This window comes from Bactrocera tryoni, unplaced genomic scaffold, assembly GCF_016617805.1.
Source record: "Bactrocera tryoni isolate S06 unplaced genomic scaffold, CSIRO_BtryS06_freeze2 scaffold_25, whole genome shotgun sequence".
Lineage (NCBI taxonomy): Eukaryota > Metazoa > Arthropoda > Insecta > Diptera > Tephritidae > Bactrocera > Bactrocera tryoni.
Window position 1 is genome coordinate 12156111 of NW_024395977.1, and position 21999 is coordinate 12178109.

Consider the following 21999-nt stretch of genomic DNA (forward strand, 5'->3'; position numbering starts at 1 on the left):
ACACCTGTTAAAAAATCTAACATACACACATATTTGTAAATATGCATTAAACATAATAAATATTTTTTAATGCGTAACTACCTGAATGATCCAAATCCTCAAAATTTTTTTCTGAAGGTAGGCAGTCGCTGTCATATTTGGAGTCCATCCCCCGCACTTGTTTTTCAGACAATATTTCTTTTAATATTTTATCAATCTCGGAGTCAACTGGCTTTTTGTATGGACCTCCGCCCGTTCCATACGCATTTTTTTGTGGTCTGCAGATGGCTTTTTCATATCTGCTTTCGAATTGAAATATTTGGTTCGCACATTTTTTTTTGACCGCGGTGCTCCGGAGCAAACCGCGTTGAAACTCTCCGCTATGTCATCCCACACTTTGTCCTTTTGATCGGAACTCACTTTCCCTGTGGCCTTACACTCCAAAACACTTGCATTTTGCTGCACTAGGCTTAGCAAAATAGAAATATCGGTAGCTGAAAAATTTTTGCTTCGAGCTACACTTTCCATTTTTGTTAATCACCACAATTTATTTGTTAACATAAATCAGCTGTTATTCTTACTAACATCCCTGCCTTGTCATTTTTGGGTTGCCAATTCTGAATAATGGTGAAACGCTGCAAACTTAAGTGCAAAGATAAATAAAAACCAAAATTAAAATTAAATGGAACTTAATTTTCAATAAAAGAATTTCGTGAAACCGGCTGTAACACTTCTTTTAATAAACTTAACAATGTCGCGCACCTTAGTTATCAAAGCTGATAATTCCGTGGACTTATCTATTGATTGCGTTACAACCAAGTTAAGCATGTGTGTGAAGCAGGGTAATATTTTTTTCGCCAAACAAACTTCTATTTAATTTCATCATGGTTGAATCATTATCAGTTACATAAGCAGAAACTTTATTTATGGAAACGTTCCAATCGTTGAAAAGTTCAAACATAGTTTCTTCTAAATAAGCTGCTGTATGACTTTCGTGCAATTCGATTACTTCTAACGTCCCACTCAACAAACGTAAATCGTCCAAAAAATGAATTTTTACCCCAAGGAACAACTGATTTTTCATTGTCTCCGTCCATATGTCATACGTTAGGCAATAACTGTCACACTTACGAATATACTCTTTGAAAATTGAAGACAGCGTTTCATATTTTTCATCCACTCGTAATTTTATTGTTTCTCTACTTGAACCTTTGAAAAGCGGAACCAGTTCTTCTATTTCACAATTGCTTCTGTAATTTTCCTTGATTTAGGGCCATGGTAAGAAATACTTTTGACCTGCTCAAAAAGTCTTTTACATTAGGTTGGATCAGCGCTGCCAACTGATCCGATTTATTTTGCAGTACTGACGATGTTAATTATTTCAGAAATTTTTCACTGTTTTGGTTCCGAGTGCGGCGTAGTTTTGGGGGAGCATTCTGCATTATCAACTTGATCGAGTAATACCTTTTTATATACATTCTCAACGTGACAGCGAAGATTCGACGTGTTACCTGATGTTTTTAATTTTTTGTTGCAGAGTTTGCATGTGGCGGAAGCATTTGAATTTCTTATAAAGAAGCTCCAGACCTTGCTTTTTAATTTTGAAGGCTGAAAATCTGAAATATTATGGACAATTGAAACGTCTAACGCAATTATTTACATATATTTTATATGCACTACACCTGTAATAAAGTTGTGATTGACAACAGATGAATTCGAAACAAAACTTACATATATTAAACGCTCAAAAACTACTTCTAACACATATAACACGAAATAGACTGTTACACAAAATGTATTTTCGATTTTTTGTAAAACTTATTTCGCATTAATTCATAAGCGAATTCTCAGTATTATTCACGTGCACATTCAACCAACGAATTCTCCGAATTTTACAACAAAACACATGACAGTTTCGAAGCAGATGTTTTTGCATTAATACCGAGAAAAAGTGCTGCAAAGATGTGGAGTAAAATTTGAAAAACATCGACATAAAACATCGATCCAGGCAACATCGATGTATCGATGTTTTTAGAATCACAACATCGATGGCAAACATCGATGCATCGTTTGCATCCCTACCAACAACACAATGTTGTGACGCTTTGTCGTCGCGTCAATCTTTCGACATATTAGGGGTATTCGGAATCTGTTGTATTCGTAGTAATTATTTTCTCTTTTTAGAACGAATTCAGAAATACACAAGAAAATCGCGAACACACCCATTGTAATGTGGTTGTAAAATTTGCCGAACAGCTGATTTTTGTGCCACAACAAATAAACAAGGGGAAATATGCCGCGAAAAAGCGAAAAAACTAAAATATTAGATTTTATTGTTGATAATTGTGAAAATCAAATTGCTTATGTGACCGGTAGGTAACTTAAATACTTATAAATAAAGAGCTGTTTATTCGAGTTCCGTATTTGTAGATGCCGATGATGCAGCCGTGGATGATATTTTAGACTGCTCTATGGAAGAGGTGATCATTATATTGCAGTGCCGCCGAGGAATTGAGAAATTTATTCCAAAAAGTATAACTTGGCGTTTGGATGTGTTAAGTGAATTGGATGATACCAGGTTGAAGCAAATGTTAAGGGTGGATCGATTCTGCAAACAGTTTTCTATAGTAAAAATGCTTCCATAAGGAAAATAGCTTCTATTTTTGGAATTGGCGATGGAAGCACAATTGGCGTTGTAACAGAAAGAGTATTTAAAGCTTTCCAACGATTGGAGAGAAAAATTATATTTTGGCCAGATTACGCTGAAAGAAATTTAATAGTTTTCCAAATGTTCAACGAACTTCCATATTGCATTGGTTACGTAGATGGAACAGAGATTGCTCTTGCCGAAGCGCTCGTCCATAACCACAAGACGTATTTTTCTAAAAATCGACGTTACTCTGTAAAAGCTCAAGTGGTTTGTGACCACTAATGCAGAATTCGACATATTGTAGTGGGCCATGTGGGTAGCGCTCATGATGCTAAAGTATATAAAACATGCGCTTTGTTTCTTGAAGAGTCGAAATTTTTTTCAGGATTTCAGTGGCTAGCAGGTGACTCAGCTTATCCGATTTCCAAAACGTTAATAACACCATATCGAAGCAACTTAAAGCAATTGGACACAGAAAAACGCAATGAATTTAATCGACGCCATAGTAAGTATCGCGTACGAATTGAAAATTGTTTTGGGTTGTTAAAAGAGAAGTTTGGTAGTCTAAAGGAGCTCAGAATGCGAATTCAAAACAGAGAAAGTCACAAATTTTGTTGTGATTGATTTCGAGTCTGCTACATTTTGCACAATATTTTATTAAACCAAAAGGAAATAGAGACAATATTTGTCGATCAAGAAAATCGAGAACCAAACCAACCAGAAGAAGAATTCCAAACTAATACCCGACAGGAAATCGAAATGAAGAGACAAGGTTTATACCATATGATGTTTGACTAGTACCAGTACAAGTTTTTTAAGTTAAAAATAAATTTAATCAACAAAAAGTTTAATGAGGCACTCTTTCATATAACAATAGATTGTTGTTCCATAAATAAATAAAAGAAAATGTGTAATTTTTGGTTTCTGTTTTCTGAAAAAAACTTAGCTTCTGTTTTACTGATTGTATTTTAGTTCTAACTCATAACGAGCTAGCCGCTCCTTCATCTCCAGCTCCATAATCAAAATTTTTAATTTAGCCTTATTGTTCTCTTTTTCTATGGCTAATTTATCTTTTTCCAGCTCAAACATCTTCTCGTGTCTTTTTTTTTCCAAAACAAACTTTTCCTTTTCTATACTTATCCGTTTTTCCTCCCTTTCCATGTAGTCTCTGTGTTTCTCCTTTTCTAATTCTAAGCGTTGCATTTGTAGCTCATTTCTTTCCGATTGTAGTGCAGATAATTTGCTAATTGCTGTTTTCGGTGCCGATTTCCTCATCTTTTCAGCGAATTCTACTGCCTTATTGTCATTTATATTTTGAGCTCGTTTAGAAAAAACTGGTGTTGCAATTTCGATATCATCCGGCAACGTATAAAATACATTATCATGTTTGCTTTCAGTCGTTGTCGCAATTTCGTCAACGAACATACTACCACTGTCATATTCGCTCTGCTGAATAATTTCACATTCACCATGATTAGTTGTACCATCTTCGGACTGGAACACGTACTGTGTCGAGTCTGCCGATTTGCTCTTAAAAAATATGCTCTGCAATCGCTTATAATGGGGACACATCTTGCTCAGTTTTTCTAAAAGCATAAAATAAATGACTAATAAAATATAAATTTCGAAATTCATTATACTTACGATCAATACTTTCGATACCTTGTTCCTCTAACAGGCCGGCGTCGGTCCCATACAAATAAATATAAACAAACAAAATAGGAATAGCTGCAAATTACTTCAAACGACGGATGCTCCTGCAAATAGTTAAGAACTTGTCCCACTTCTTCTTCTGTCCATTTCTTATTAGGTTTTTCCCGCCGCCTTATTTTATCCTTTTTTAACTTCTGTAAAATAGACTTCTCATTAAAATATTTACAAAAAAAAGCTTAGCAATAAAAACTTACAGCGTCCATCATTTCAGCCATCTTTTTAATTGTGATCAGCTGTGAGAAATGTATAAAACAAAAGCCACAATTACAATAGGGTCGCTCTATTGTATTTTCTTACACTGTTGTATTGGAATGGTATGTATATTTTGTTGTTGGATTTTTACTACATTTACTATAAAAACCACAGAAACCACGAATACAAAAATACAATGGCAAATACAACAGATCCCGAATACCCCTATTGATTCTTTGACAAAATCTGAGCTTCGGCCATTGGTTGTCCGGGACAACGGAGATTTCGCATAAAACAATATGTGTACATATTTACATACATAGTTTAGTGTGGACAAATTTACAAACATTACCCTGCCAACCAATTAGCGGGTAACATGGTGGTAAACGTGGTGGTAAACATCCCTGCAAGACGGGTAGTTGTTAGCAAACGTGTAAACGAGTTGTTATTGTTCACTTTTGCATTCGTTAAAATATTTGTTACTTTTGTTCAGAGAGTGGGAAAAAAGTAACACATACCTATTTAATGTTCAATGGTTATCTCGCTCTAACCAATGGCAAATATCGCATGCTGCCTTGTTCTAACAGAATACATACATTTGTTAGCAAATCTCTTCACAGTATGTTACGGGTAACAAATTCTTTTGTTAGCGCAAGGCTTACCTATGTGTTATGGATAACAAAAAGTATTTGTTACCCGAATATCTGTTAGTGTTATTATTTTGGTTATCAGTTTGTTACCTTTAACATGTAATCATGTTAGCAGCAACAAGCATTTCTGTTACCCATTTGTTACTTCTAGCAAATTCAATTATTTTAAATAAAAGTCATTTTTTTAAATTATTTTGCTTTATTTAATAATAAAATCAAAATCAGATATTAATTAAATTAATAATATGCCTATTATTATTACATTCGGCAGAAAAATTATATACAAGTTATTTGAGTATAAAAATTATAATTGTAAAAACTCATATTTTTAAAAATAAATTAGACACTTCAACTTAGAACTAATATATACAACTTAAAACTAATATGTACAACTTAAAACTAATATTTACAACTTAAAACTAATATGTACAACTTAAAACTAATATTTACAACTTAACACTAATATATATAAGTAATAATAATAAAACTTATATTAGTTTAGCCCTTAGTTTATGTTTCTTCTGTTTATAACGATTGTGGCTTAAGGCCACAAATCTCCGGAGCTCCCCCATATACTGCTTTTATCCTTGTCAGGAAATATATCTAAAATTAAACGTAATAAGTTAAGGCATTCAAATATATACCAGTAAAAACTTACCAAAAACTAACCCTACGCACTTTAGTTTTAGTAGGGGTTTCTTCTCCTTGCGCCCCTCTAAATTGTAATGGTACATTACATCGTCTGAAAACAAACCACGAAGTACGCCGTCCACACTGCCTTTTGCGCCCTTTGATTTCAATATTAGCCGCATCTGTAAAAAAAAAATTACAGTAAATTATATTACAATCGCATAATATTTAAAAACGAAATATCGGGTGATTTTTTTGAGGTTAGGATTTTCATGCATTAGTATTTGACAGATCACGTGGGATTTCAGACATGGTGTCAAAGAGAAAGATGCTCAGTATGCTTTGACATTTCATCATGAATAGACTTACTAACGAGCAACGCTTGCAAATCATTGAATTTTATTACCAAAATCAGTGTTCGGTTCGAAATGTGTTTCGCGCTTTACGTCCGATTTATGGTCTACATAATCGACCAATTTTGTTCAGCGATGAGGCTCATTTCTGGTTGAATGGCTACGTAAATAAGCAAAATTGCCGCATTTGGGGTGAAGAGCAACCAGAAGCCGTTCAAGAACTGCCCATGCATCCCGAAAAATGCACTGTTTGGTGTGGTTTGTACGCTGGTGGAATCATTGGACCGTATTTTTTCAAAGATGCTGTTGGACGCAACGTTACGGTGAATGGCGATCGCTATCGTTCGATGCTAATAAACTTTTTGTTGCCAAAAATGGAAGAACTGAACTTGGTTGACATGTGGTTTCAACAAGATGGCGCTACATGCCACACAGCTCGCGATTCTATGGCCATTTTGAGGGAAAACTTCGGAGAACAATTCATCTCAAGAAATGGACCCGTAAGTTGGCCACCAAGATCATGCGATTTAACGCCTTTAGACTATTTTTGTGGGGCTACGTCAAGTCTAAAGTCTACAGAAATAAGCCAGCAACTATTCCAGCTTTGGAAGACAACATTTCCGAAGAAATTCGGGCTATTCCGGCCGAAATGCTCGAAAAAGTTGCCCAAAATTGGACTTTCGAATGGACCACCTAAGACGCAGCCGCGGTCAACATTTAAATGAAATTATCTTCAAAAAGTAAATGTCATGAACCAATCTAACGTTTCAAATAAAGAACCGATGAGATTTTGCAAATTTTATGCGTTTTTTTTTTTAAAAAAAGTTATCAAGCTCTTAAAAAATCACCCGATATTTACCATAGCATCCGTGCTTTCCTTTTGGGAAAGTTTGTCTTCCACGAAGCGCACGTGCTCTTCCGATGACATGGGCAGTTTCGAAGCGAGCTCCACGTAATGCTCGTCCTCCAAATCACCGGTGATGCGGCTAATTGAATGGTGCGTCTTTGCCGCAATGACGCGGCATTCGCGCAATAATTTACTTTGCGCCTTCACCTCGGCCTTCTCTGGCATCTAAAAATTAAAATATAAAAATTAGCTTCTGTTTTAATTTGGTACTGTAATACTGCGTTACTTACTTTGTCTGTTAGGGACTTCCCAATGGCAGTGAGACGGGTCTCAATAGCATCCAGCTTCTGGATTATATCTGAAAAACATAAATATATTTTTATAAAACAAATACTAATATATTTATATATTAATACATTATACCTGCATGGCCGCCAGGCGATGGTGACGGTACCAAAATTTCTGATAGTTCTGCTGGAGGAGCGCAAACGAGATTGTAAGAATTTGGTTTAAACACTTTATCTGTAAAAAAATATTATTAAAAAATGAAAAATATTTATGTTCAATGCAACCTCTTTGGGGGCCCAAAGGTTGTGAGCATTCCACTTCGGAATCGATTTCTTCTACGAGGTAATCGAAATTCATTCTATGAAAAATCATAAAAAAGGTGATGAATGAGTGGAACTAAAAGAATTTTATCATCTATAGGTATGGAAAAATACTTATATTTAATATCTAACCTATTTAAAACTACCTCATTTTCTGAAACTTTACCTACAAGTATGCCTAAATCTGCAGAAGCAATTTGCTCTTGAAAATAATCGTAAGTCTCAGAAAAAAGAAGGCCTATAAAAACATCGCCCCCAATTTTTTCGCCAATGAGTTTTATCGGCCCTGTTTTCTCTGAATAACAAAAGCTATCCTTATCTTTTTTAAAATCTAACGAAAATACCCCAAATTTTGAAACTTTGCTAGAAGCTGCATACATATTCTTTCTCTCATAATATCTATTTTTTAATTGCTGCAATACTTTATCCGGCTTTTTTATCATTTTCTTCAATGTTTGCATATAATTCTCAAATATATAATATATGCGGAGAAATTATCAATCGCGCCAAACCGTCTTACGCAGTCAGTTAAATGTAATATGCCGTGTACATTAAGACTGATTAGGTGTTCGCCAAGTATACTTGAAAACAAATTAACAAATTCTTGCAAAATTTTGTCAGCTACATTTAATTGGTGTTCTTCTGACTGCTCATATGAAAGAAGTCGAATTCCGACATGAAGCAAAAGAAAATGATAGTACAGGCATTCATCAATGCAGTCTTTTAAAACAAATATACCTGTATATAGCAAAAACTGTCGGAACTCTGTTGATTTCCAATTGCTTATTTCATTAAAGTCACGCACTATTCGACAAAACTCGGACGGTACATATTTTGCCAAATAACGCAGCTTCTCATTCATTACGGGGAAATATTTCCTTTAGAAATAAGCAATTTTAATAATTTTTTCATTACACCTAAGTCTACTAAATGCATTGGTTCCAAAGGAAACTGTGAAACCATATTAAAATTTGCAGATTCTAATACAATTTCTTTCTCCCTATACTCTAATCTATGATGTTCCCCATCTCTCCTAATTCTAAAACTTTCATCAGTTCGCGCTGATCCTACATTGGTTGAAAAACTAACTCTCCCTTTTAGATAATGACTTGAGCATACACATTTTGGACAACAATTTTTCCCTGTATGAGAGATAACTCCAGTCACAAAGGCGCGAGCAGGTGAATCACAGGTAAAGGACCTAATATCGAACTGTTTTATTAACTGATTTCTACCTACTTTCAGTCCGTTTGCTCTAAGAATACCTACCTCATTACAAAAATCTCTAAGGAAATCTTCAGGGTTATTTGGTTTGCTTCTTCCTTGGAAGCAGGCAATTAAAAACGGACTAACATGAGGATAATTGGCTATTGAACCCATGACAGGCCACAGACAATTTTTTGACGACTTTGTTAATTGCAGTCCGTCTATTCCAACGTCAATATCCACCTTTTCGTAATTTTCTAAGAAGTCAAATTCTTGAGAATTTAAGTTTTCTTCTATTCCAAAATACAAAAACTCTCCACCTGGTATGGCTTCAACGCAAACTTTTTCTCGCATTGTTCCGAGGAGGGTTTTCGCTGATAATGGCAAGCCATTAACACCAACTTTATCTAAAGTTTGAAGCAGGTCAGTGAGAGCATTTTGAGAAATATTATTTCTAATTGCCCACGCCTTCAATTCGACCACTTTATCGGACTGGTCCTCAACCTCCTCAACACATTGAAAATCTTCTTCAAACAAATACCTACTACTGGTTTCGTTATCGCTATCATAAAAACCCTCAAACCTATTACCACTTGCTCTGCTGGTGCTTGGTTCATTATCACTAATCCCTAACTCTAACCTATCGAAACTATCATTTGAAACCTCTTGAACAGATTCATTCAGTCTTCGAAATTTTGCCACCGTAGCTTCAAATTTCGATTTTTCCTTGCTCAAGAGGTTTGAAAAGGTTTTCTTATTCATTATTTAAAACTAAAACTTAACTGATTGATAGGAATCAAATATCCACGTCGAAAACTAAAAAAAAAAAATATTATATAATTATTATATAAAATTAAAAATATTAAGTGGTCGTTTAATTAAAAGATATAATATAGCAACAAATATTACTTTGATAAAGATTTTTGATTTTTAAATTTTTTACATTTACACATGTATGTATGTATATACATATATATGTAGATATAAAGTACAAATTACATATTTCACAAAAATGCACAATCTATAGCAACTTTTTGAAATAAATATGCACTATTTAGCTTTACTAATTTAAAACTTACTCTCTTATTTGTTTGTTGTACCCAATATATTTGAATCCTCCAAATGTTTTCTGTAATATTAAAATTTTTAATTATACACACAACATTCAATTCACAATGCTTACCTTTTTCTCCTAGTTAAGCCTTTTAGTTTCTCTATACAAAAGAAATTAATAATATACATATATGTATATATAAATAATAGAAATTAATTATAAAGTATCAAATTATCAAGTAACGAACTTACCTCTTTAAAATCCAAAATAAACTGCGCTTTTCGTTTTCTTCTTCTTGAAAAATTGGGCATTCGTCTCTCCTATTCTAGCAAGTTAATATTACAATATGTTTAGAATGTCGATAGTTTTTCTCTATCTTACTTACGTATTCTCTCATTCAATTGAAAATTCCAGAAAATGTAACAGTGTTAGTGAACAGCTGAAAATGTTTCAATGTGTTTGTGCAATCTGTTACCTCCGTCTTGCAGGGATATAGAATGTTTCTTAAGCCTGGCAGATATTTTACCTACTCACGTACGTATACATGTGATCAGACATCTTTGTTGCGCTCATTCAGCAGTGTCATATAAAAAAGTATATCTGTCCTGCTCTGATATCCCCAATCGACGGCTGATGCAGGGTTGCATTTTCTCTTTTTAAATAGCTGATGCCGGGATGCATTTTTTGATTCCTACTTTTAAAATTTCAAACTAAACTTTTTAATTTTCAAAATTTTTATTTTATTTTATTTTCTATATGTTTTCAAAAAATTTATTACAATTTATATAAATAAAAATATATTTAATTTAAAAAATATTTAATATCTGAAAAAGATTAAATAAAGAAAAGAATTTTTAAAACCTGAAAATAAAAGAGTGGAAAAATATTATAAAACACAAATTCCTGTAAATAAAATAAAGGTTATTAAAACTCCTGAAAATAAAATAAAGATTATTAATACCTGAAAATAAATAATAATTACATTGAAGAAAGATTAATTGTATAAAATGATAATAATATCTGAAAAAAAAAGATTAATATTATCTGAAAGAATAAAATACCTATATTAAATACAAATAGAATTTACTCTGAAAGCCAATATTAATTAAATAAAAATAGTGATAAAATCTGAAAAGAAAGAATAATTAAATAAAAATCATAATAATATCTGAAATAAAAGAATAATATTATTTGATTATTTAAAATATTAGGCAAACATTTGTTTTCACAAATTATAATATATTGTGCAGGCCCCCTTAAACGCATAAAATACATACTTATGTACATATGTAATTATTTTTGCGTATTATTTTGAACTGCGCAATCCAATTTCAAACAACACACACTTTTTCTCACATACTTACTTAACAATTTAAATTTGCTGCTTCTGATGATATTGCTGCAGCTGCTAATTCCAATGCTATAAAAACAAATGAAGTAATTATTTGCAAATTATTAAAAAAAAAATCATTCACTTACCTTCTTGTTGTACGATCCTCCTTTACGATAGTACGATCACGAATGACATCGTCTTTCAATCGTTTTTTTATTACCCTTTTTGGGATTTTCTTTTGCCACATTGACAATAATGTTTTCTCCTTCGCACTCATTCAAATAAATCAAGAGATGAAAGAAACTTTTTCTCATCGGATTTAGGTAAACAAAAAATAACCCGAAAATGTGCGTTGGTGTTAGTGTATAGAGAAAAAATGTGTAGTTGTATTGGAATATATGTCTCAAGCGGGTAGCCGTGGTTCGCAGGGTATGCGTATGGTTATGTTTGTTTACATGCTCACATAATTACATACATACATACATGAATATGTGCGACCGCTTGGCCTTTAAACTTTTAAACTTCCATTTGTACGTATGTATGTATGTACATGCTTGTGTGCTTTGATATAAAATACATACATATGTATATAGAAAATATACATCCATATGTATGTATGCAGATTATATGCAGAGTCGCTTGCGTATTGTAAATATGCGAATCTGTAAGCGTACATTCCTTAACATCGGAAATAGCATAATTTTTATACTCTCGCAACAAAGTTGCTAAGGAGAGTATTATAGTTTTGTTCACATAACGGTTGTTTGTAAGTCCTAAAACTAAAAGAGTCAGATATAGGGTTATATACATATACCAACGTGATCAGGGTGACGAGTAGAGTTGAAATCCGGATGTCTGTCTGTCCGTCCGTCCGTGCAAGCTGTAACTTGAGTAAAAATTGAGATATTTTGATGAAACTTTGTACACGTATTTCTTGGCTCCATAAGAATATTATGTTCGAAGATGGGCAACATCGGCAATCTGCCACGCCCACAAAATGGCGAAACCCGAAAACCTATAAAGTGTCATAACTAAGCCATAAATAAAGATATTAAAGTGAAATTTGGCACAAAGGATCACATTAGGGAGGGGCATATTTTAACGTAATTTTTTGGAAAAGTGGGCGTGGCCCCGACCCCTACTAAGTTTATTGTATATATCTCGGAAACTACTGTAGCTATGTCAACCAAACTCTATAGAATCGTTTCCTTCAGGCATTTCCATATACAGTTCAAAAATGGAAGGAATCGGATGATAACCACGCCAACCTCTCATACAAAGGTTATGTTGAAAATCACTAAAAGTGAGTTAACCGACTATAAAATGTTCGGTGACACCCGAACTTAGCCCTTCCTTACTTGTTCTCATTTAACACTGAGAATGCTCAATTCCGCTATTTTCGTGTCCCCTGATGTTAAGTGGTGAAAATCGCTAATAATTTTCTGTGGTGAAACTCGCTCATCCAAAACAGTAAATATCCCAAAATTGAAATATACCTAAATTCTCGACATCGTGAACCTTCTCTATAAATATACGTTCTCTGGTATATGCATGTAGTTCATTTCGCAGGGACAAATTTTTAATTAAAAGAAAATTAAAATTAATTAATTAAAATAGCATTATAAAATAAAAAGGAAAATAAACAAAAAATGATGGCTCAAAACCATCTGTTAAACGTTGAACGTTGATTATCAGCACTAACACAATTTCTTCAGCAAAAAGCTGCACAGCAGGAAACTAGTATTAGGCAGAAAATAGAAAAAGATTTAAAATACTTACAGCCGTTTGAAGGTAATGCAAAAAAATTACCAGCGTTTATTGAAGCAATTGATAAGGTACTAGCTGATTATGCAGGACAACAAAAGGTAGCATTCAGAGTAGTTTGTGATTTAAAAATTTTAGGATCGGCAAAAAATTTTTTAACATTGAGTCCTCCAGAAAATTGGGACACATGCAAAATAAGATTAAAACAGCACTTTAGGCCAACAAAGGACCAGATGACTTTGACCAACGACGTCGCTGATCTTATGGCGGGAAGTATCGGTGAATTTGGTAGGAATACTAAAGAAATAATGGATAATATTACCGAATATTGTGCTTTGAGTGAGACAGGCAATATGATGAAGGAAATATTTTCAGGAATGCTTATACAAAGAGTAAAGCAACAAGCTCCAGTCTGTCGCCTATATCAAAGAACATGATTTAAAACTCCGAGCCGATAAATGTAGCAATACCAAATTTGAAGTCACTGGTTATTACAGAAAGTTCATTAGATACTACTCAAAAATTGCATATCCACTGGTTAAATATAAAAAAAGGTATGCAAAATAAATCCAAACGATCCGCAATTTATTGCAAGTTTTGAAAACCTTAAAGCTTTAATTTCGTCTCATCAAATACTTAAATATACAAATTATGAAATCGCCACAGATGCAAGTGGTTATGTTATAGGGGCAATGCTGTCACAGCAAGGACAGCCGGTGTGCCATATCTCTAAAACGTTAAATAATCACGAGCAAAATTATGTCACCGCAGATACGGAATTTTTAGCTATCATTTAAGCACTTACCTATTTTGGGCTGTATGTTTACGGAAAATTACAAGTATAAAAGAAGACTTCATTTTCGAAATTGAATATAAGAAAACTCTCCAAAAATCGACGAATGCAATGATAAAGAATCCAATCTAGAAGTGTCAGCAAGTTACAATACATAAAATGTACAAAAAGAGCAACAGAAATTATACAAGAAGATCTGCATAAACAAATTTCACTTTACCACAGCATTGAGTCAATGCATAGCGGAATAAACGAAATTTACAATAACATGGAACATGTATGTACAGCTAATTATAGATAATTGCGAAAAATGTAAGCAAATTAAATATGATAGGAAACCGATAAAACCGAAGTTTGAGCTAACAGAGACGCCTTCAGATGAAATGAAATAATACATGTGGACATTTTTCATTTCAAAAAGCGGTCATCTGCCACAGTAATTGACAAGCTAATAAAATTTGCATATACAATATAACTGACAGAAATTGGAGCACAAAGAAGGCCATCATAATTGAACATTTCACGAAAATTGGGAAGCAAAATAAGATCATCATGGACATCGAATTCAGGGCCGATCAGTTGATTCCGTTCTTAAAGACAGAAAGGGTCGAAGTACGCTTAACAAAACCAAAAACCCATACAGGTAATGCGTATATTGAGAGGCTGCACTCAACCGTGTTGGAAAAACCAACAGGAATTGAGAATCCAAGCCTCTCAACAGAAATGAGGATATCACTCAACCATAAAATGTACACCCAATAATGCAAAAAATAATATACCATATATCCAACCATTTGAAAACCACAATAGACCAGAAGAAACAACTCATAATACACCAAAGAAATAGGTACAGAGAGGACTACGAAGAACTGAGATCGACTGGGTCAATAAAAAATTATTAAAGAGTAAGACTCATGGACGAACCATATTTCCGAATCACCTCCTTGCAAAACATTCATGTAGCAAACATAAAAAGGCCACTAAAATTAGATAGAGATGGGAAGATAGGTATGGAAGAGGACGATAATAGATTAAGCACACTAGTACATAATGGCAATGTATGGGTAAGTGTTAATCCATGAATCAATATATTTTCAGACCATGTGGATAATAATGTTTCTGATGATCGCCATAAAATTGGCTATAGCTTTCCTACAAGTGTCACCGATAGTTGAAGAGGCAGGACACACCATGATCCAATTCGACGAAGTAGAGATCGTTGACGAAGTAAATATAATAAATAGGTAGTTTCGATACAGATTTTTCCATCTAAGCTGAAACTAGCCAAAGTAGGAGTAGCAGCTTTCAAAAATGAAGCACTTGTGTTCGCTTTACAAATACAAAAAAAAATTTTTAAAGAATATGTAAAACTAATAACAATAACGAAACTTCCGAAATAGATCCAGAAGATGTTTTGATTGTAACAGTAAATAAAAACATTATATACATAACTAACTTACCCGCCGCGCTTTGCTGCGCAGTTCGTAAATATATTAATAACAAAAAAAAAAGACAAGACCAACTTCGACGGTTTCCCCCTATTTCGGGTCCTACGAATCGAACTGCATCATTACTTTTTTGAGTTACAATCACGGTTTCATACAAAATTTTTTGTTGAAGTTTTTCATCAAAGTGGCCCATTGTAAGAGAAAGGCACATTTTTCTTCGGTCTCTAACTTTTTTAATGTTGACTTTTTTGATAAACTTTCTTTGGCAAAGCTTCTCAGAATAAGTCCGTCTTTTAGTTCTTAGATGACTGTAAACCCCAAAATCAATGTTTTTTGTGTCCTTATAGCCAATATGTCGAAAAAACTGAAATTTAATCCATTTTTTTTTAATGTTTTTTCCCTCACTTTTCGTCAATATTTTAATTTACCCTTTGATACTTATAGATTAAGTGACATCTTGTAATAGCAAGAAACTTAAGCAAAGACAACGTTCTGAGCAAACTAACCATTAGAAAAAAAACTTAACAAACTTTAAGCATAGATTGCAGTAATTAATTTGACTTTGACTTCGCGGAAAGAACATTGTTTTAGTGCCTTGTATATTAAGAAAATAAATTAAAATGAATAAGTGTCCAATTGGCCTATCGTTGATCTGCTACGTATGTGGAAAATTTACAAGCCCTCGGAGTAGACGCAAAATATCTTCGGGAACTGCCGGCATCTACGAGAAATGTTTCGATTTGCCCGTTATAAGAGACGTAGATTGGGTGCCAAATACCATTTGCACGCAATGCAACAACAACCTGCATAACTGGTCAAAAAGACTGTGCCTAAAAACGGGGTTCGGCATTCCAATGATTTGGATAGATCCACAAGGGCGTCATACTGGTAACTGCTACGCGTGCAAGAACAAATTTGCAGGACTCAACAAAAAAAACACCGTTTACAAAAGTGTTCAATCTGCACAGCTACCAGTATCTCACTCAGAAAATGCTCCGATAACAAGATGTCCAAGTCCAACCGACAGATATATTTCGCCAGCATTTTCCACCGAGCCTACAAATCTACCCAACCGAAGTTGAAAGCCCATGTCGTCACTTGGAGATTTCCCAAGCCCGTTTGAATACGATGGTACGGCAGCTGAAATTATCGCAAAGACAAGCGATTTGCCGATCACATCATCTTCGATCGGTAAATATATTGTCTAAAGATGTAAAGGTGTATGGATACCGCAAAAGACAGAAGGAGCTTTTAGATTTCTTTGAGGTTAATGGCGATAATACTTTTTCGTATTGTAAAAATATTCCTGGTCTTATGCAAATCATGAACTGTGAGTACAAACCAGAGCATTAGCGCTTGTTTATTGACTCGTCGAAAAATAGTTTAAAAGCAGTATTGCTGTATGTGGATAACACAAATATTAATATAAAATATATATATAATATTGTGTACAAATTTATGATACTTATTGATAACACTTGTGTATAAGATACAAAAAATAAAACAGCACACAAACATAGTTAGTGTAACTTTTTTAAAAAATACAAATTTTATTAAGTTTTTTTTCTAATGGTTAGTTTGCTCAGAACGTTGTCTTTGCTTAAGTTTCTTACTATTACAAGATGTCACTTAATCTATAAGTATCAAAGGGTAAATTAAAATATTGACGAAAAGTGAGGGAAAAAACATTAAAAAAAAATGGATTAAATTTCAGTTTTTTCGACATATTGGCTGTAAGGACACAAAAAACATTGATTTTGGGGTTTACAGTCATCTAAGAACTTAAAGACGGACTTATTCTTAGAAGCTTTGCACAAAGAAAGTTTATCAAAAAAGTCAACATTAAAAAAGTTAGAGACCGAAGAAAAATGTGCCTTTCTCTTACAATGGGCTAAGCACTTTGATGAAAAACTTCAACAAAAAAATTTTGTATGAAACCGTGATTGTAACTCAAAAAAGTAATGATGCAGTCCGATTCGTAGGACCTGAAATAGGGGGAAACCGTCGAATTTGGTCTTGTCTTTTTTTTTGACTATCACAGTGTAATTTATTCATTTTTTTTGTTAATAAATATTTATCGGCTATTATACTTCATTTAATTTTTTTTCATTATAGACATTTTTGTCATCTTCTTTTTAAACATATTGAATATTCAAATATGCGATAAATTTGCCAAAGCAATTGCCTATTTTCAGATTTTATGAAATATCCACAAACGACAAATCTAAATTTTTAGTTATTTGACGTTTGAGTGTAAACAAAAACATAAGAAAAACAAAAACATAAGCATTTGACATGAATGAGTAATGTCACATTATATTGTTACTTGAGCAAAATTCAACTTATTTAGCAAACAAAAAAACCTGAAATTTCATGGTCTATAATTATATTCTGCGATAATAATTACTCTGTATTTGAAAATAATGTGATTTTCCATTCATAAAAGTGTAATAAAACAGTAAGTTAATAGCCAAACAAAAAAGTCAATAACAAATACACTATAATTCAATATAATAAAAAAATTTTTTTGTTTCCAAAGTATACCATACAAAAAATGACGATGAAAAGATTCGATATGAGAAGAACATTCCATTCTGATTATCTTCAGGAATAAACAGTTGTTGTTCAGTCGATTGATAGTCCATCGCGCGTCACCGTAAAATTCAGACCGGAAGAAAGGGAATACCAGGATGTAGAGCAAATTCTGAATTGCCGATTAGCAAATATCAAGCCAAGTAATGGGAAATACTGGTCGCGAGAAGCTATCAAATATTTTGAAGAAATTGCTTTGAACGAATCTTTCACTATGAAAATAATGAAACAAATAGACGAAATCTTTTTCATAAATTTAGACGATTATGAATTAAGGATGAGGATTGACCAAGATATTGTTGATAAAGGATATGCAGTTCATAAGAATGCATTCGTACGATATTATCCATTTACTCCATAAAATTGTTATAACGCTAACATTGAGAAGCCTACATAAATACGAATAATAAACAAATTGTCATAGCGATTCAATAAAAAATTCAACAAAGTAATACTCTTCAAACATTGAAAGTATTTATTCTTTAGTTTCCTCTTATTTTTACATAAGCGTATATAATAAATTGAAAATCTCAAAAATTCGAGTTCTAATCTAAAACATTTTGATAAACAACGTTCTTAATTTTACTGTCCGGTGCATGAATGAATAAACGATGTGCAGTACCGACTCTCGAACATGCAACATATAATTGTCCATGTGAAAAACACGATTCTTCCAAATTTACTCCGCATATTTGAAATGTTTGTCCTTTGTTTATAGTCATGGCAAATGATAAACGCACCGGAAATTGCAGACGTTTGAAATCGAATGGCATGTCTGTTGGAATCATTGGAATACGTGGTATAAGCACATTTCGCTTTGCCATTGAGTATAGTTGCTTCAATCAAATTTGGTATTAGCTTCTTTATTGCCAGTCGTGTACCATTACACATTTTTGGAGGATTGATATTCCTTAGTAATATGATTGGTGAACCAACCTTAAAAATGGAATCAATAATATATTTCATTGAACCTCCTTACAGATTTATATTCTGTAATGATTAAAGTAATGAACAAACCTTTAAATTCAAAAGATGTGGCGGTGTACCAGGTGGTTCCAATGAATTCAGAAATTCAATTGGATAATTCACAGCTTCATCTTCATCCATAACGCTGTCAATGGATTCATAAGTTATGACTTCACCTGTCTATTTTTCTTGAATTTGGAAGTTTATTGCATTGACGTGTATATTCTTCGGTGCCAATATTGAACGTTCTGCTAACCAATCATGGCTTCTGTGATTCTGAATGATATTTGGGAAAACGCAATCGACCAATTCTTCTTTTGTTTGCAAAATTGTACAAAAATTTTCGGGCAAGGTGATCATTCCATTAGTATTGTCGCTTTGCATTTTTCCATTTTCGATATCCAACAATTGTTCCGAAAACTGATATCAGATGAATCGTCTTATAATAGGACACACATATTGCTATTCCACGTCAATTTTTTCACAAATCTTCGGAGAGCAGAAGATTTCAGGCATGCATTTCTTTCATCGGCAGGAGTTGATCGAGGAAGAAATTGGCAATGTTTGTCGAAAATCGCCTGATAACAATATCAAGGCACCACCAAACAGGTGTTGATTTCCGCGTAAATTGTACACTCATCCCACAGAAACAGCTTGCAAAATTGTTTGATATATATAGTTTTGTTGATCATTTAATTTGTCAATATTTGATTGCACAAATTCAAGCAATTCGTCACAATTGAATTGTTGTTCACGTTGCAATTCTTGATCCATCAAATCATGCATCGGACGATCAGGTGAAATCATAAATAACTGTGGTAATGCTTTATGCGCAATTTTGAGACACATATCTTCAATGATTATTATTGCTTCATTGTACATTTCCAAGGTAATCATCAAATCTGGATTATTTGACGTACAACGCATCCGAATCAAAACATCTTCCGTCATGTAATCTTGATATTTGTTTTATAATTCCAGTGGATTCGACGGCATGCGTGTTGATATTATAATCGAGAAAAGCATTATTATTTGTTGTGGTAAAGATGAAACACATGCATCTTGAAGCGTCGATTCCCAATGTGAATCGTTTTCCAACAAATGCAGTAGGTGACATGCCTCGCGATACGTCTCACATAAATTACCATCAACTATTTTCAAATATTCGAACGATCTCGGTCCTTGAACGTTCATCAATAGCAATCGAAAATAAAAACATTCCGCGTTGTTGGGATGAATCGTATACATTCTCCCCAAAGCATCTATTGAATATATACCTGGGTGACCATCAACTGCTGTACCCTGTTTACGTCGTTGGAATTCTTTTGATGATGAATTCCATGTGTAATACTGAGGTACATCAGTATATAGCAAACTTCTGGCAAATGTATCGGTTTCACAAAGTCGAAAAAAAGCAGTTAAAGTAGTCGCTAGTGGTTGTGCTGCTCTCTGCTGTATATTTTCAGTAGTAAAATAAACACGTTGACCATTTTCAAGATGCACTGCTAGATGAACAACAACAGGATGTCTTTCGTGCAATGGATACGAAAATATTCGCCCAATTGCTTCATTGCTGCTAACGTATCGCCTCATTTGATATCGGGTAATTTCATCGTTCCTATTGTCAGCATCAGGTACTTCACAGACAGCCATATCACTTCCTTTATTCACATACTTGCAAATGTATTTGATTGACTTGACGGAATTACAATACTCAACGTTAATGTGAGACTGAAATATTTTAGACAGAAGTTGTGAATATGGCACAACCCAGCGATTATCGACGATGATTTCTTGATGACGAATGTTCATCATTACTGATTGACCGTTATCTTCAGTAGACCGTCGTCGATACAACAGGTATTCATCATTGCCTGTTATTGTGTCGAAAGTCAATGCTCTGGGATAACGCTTTGAGCATTTGCCTTCAATCATGCATGGTGAATTCATATTTAGTACGCCATATGGGCCATGAATCATATGTTTTGTGACGACTTCAAATAATTCTTGATCAATTGTTTGATCTGGTATCTCGGCTGATATGATATTATCAATTTCATCTGGTGTGATTTTACGAACCAACCATATCAATATCACCAATATGTGCGTGCGGCAATCCTCTCTTTTGCCATTCGATTGAATACATATAACACCGCACTTCTCCAAATACGAGCAATTTCACAATTACATCCATCAGCGCTTTTAATTTTTGTCGAAAAACACGTGCATTTATATCGTGACGATTTGTTGTTGATTGACCGTCAAACAAATTATTTTGAATATCGCTCCACTTCGGATTACATGTGAATGTAATAAAAAAATCTGGTCGGCCGTATTTTCTCACGTATGACATAACATCTTGAGCATATTCATGCATATGGCGAGGACTTCCAATATAAGATGCTGGTAATATCGTCAGATGTCCAATATCATTCAAATTCCCATCATTTGTTATTGCATCACGCAAATGTATGTATTCTTCTGATCGCAATTTACTTTGATTGAACCGGATGTAATTGAGACGTTCAGTCTCAATTTTCGCATACATGTCCACAATGTATTGATGAAACAGTTTTCCACATCTCAAAATGTAATTTGAACTTCCTTCGCGAATCATTAATCTGTATGAATAATAATTCATGGCGCTGACCTTCTTTTGAGCATCAATACCTGTAAAAAATACGTTTCAAAACGTATTTAGAAGTTTTAAATTCAAAATCGAAATCTTTTATTTAAACGAAATATTTATGAGCACGATATGTATTATGTACCTGTGCTTGGATTAATCATTGGGATACTATATCCATCATGGCCATTCCAGTGCAATGTAGGATACTGTAATGCATCGTAACAACGATAAAACTCCGAAACACGTTGTAATTGTTCATTTCTACGGTGAAGAATATTGAAGAATTTGGGGATGTAGAGCAGGTCGCCTCCACGCTGGTGCATCCTGGGTAATGCTAAATGGCCTGCGGCCTTCACGGCCTTACAACTCCTAGACGACTTTAGCATTGAACTGGTTTTTAGAGTAGGTTAAACTTATTTGGATCTGGTTGAACCCTGGGCTGGTGGTGGCGACATTCTGGCACCTGAGTATGATGGGGTGACACCCATCAGAAATGGCTGCTGGGCTAATGTCGCAACTGCCTCCGTCCCGTTAAAACCATGGCAGGCCTCAGAGTACGTTCCCCCCTGTCGTCGTTAAGTTGGCGTGGTAG

The 21999-nt window shown here is 33.9% G+C and overlaps 1 protein-coding gene and 1 pseudogene across 1 annotated transcript; both read right to left on the reverse strand.

Annotated features, from left to right (window-relative positions):
• Positions 1-3510: 3510 nt before the first annotated feature.
• On the reverse strand, positions 3511-4386 carry LOC120780482. The gene is made up of 2 exons (XM_040112756.1): positions 4274-4386; positions 3511-4215 (listed from the first exon to the last, which is right to left on the reverse strand). The coding sequence occupies exon 2, from the start codon at positions 4199-4201 to the stop codon at positions 3584-3586; it is 618 nt and encodes a 205-aa protein (XP_039968690.1). The 5' UTR covers positions 4202-4215; positions 4274-4386; the 3' UTR covers positions 3511-3583.
• Positions 4387-5619: 1233 nt separating this feature from the next.
• On the reverse strand, positions 5620-10158 carry LOC120780495 (annotated as a pseudogene).
• Between the last annotated feature and the right edge of the window lie 11841 nt (positions 10159-21999).

Excerpts from the sequence above, each read along its gene's own strand:
- LOC120780482 (XM_040112756.1), bottom strand. The coding sequence starts at position 4,201 with ATGTGTCCCCATTATAAGCGATTGCAGAGCATATTTTTTAAGAGCAAA.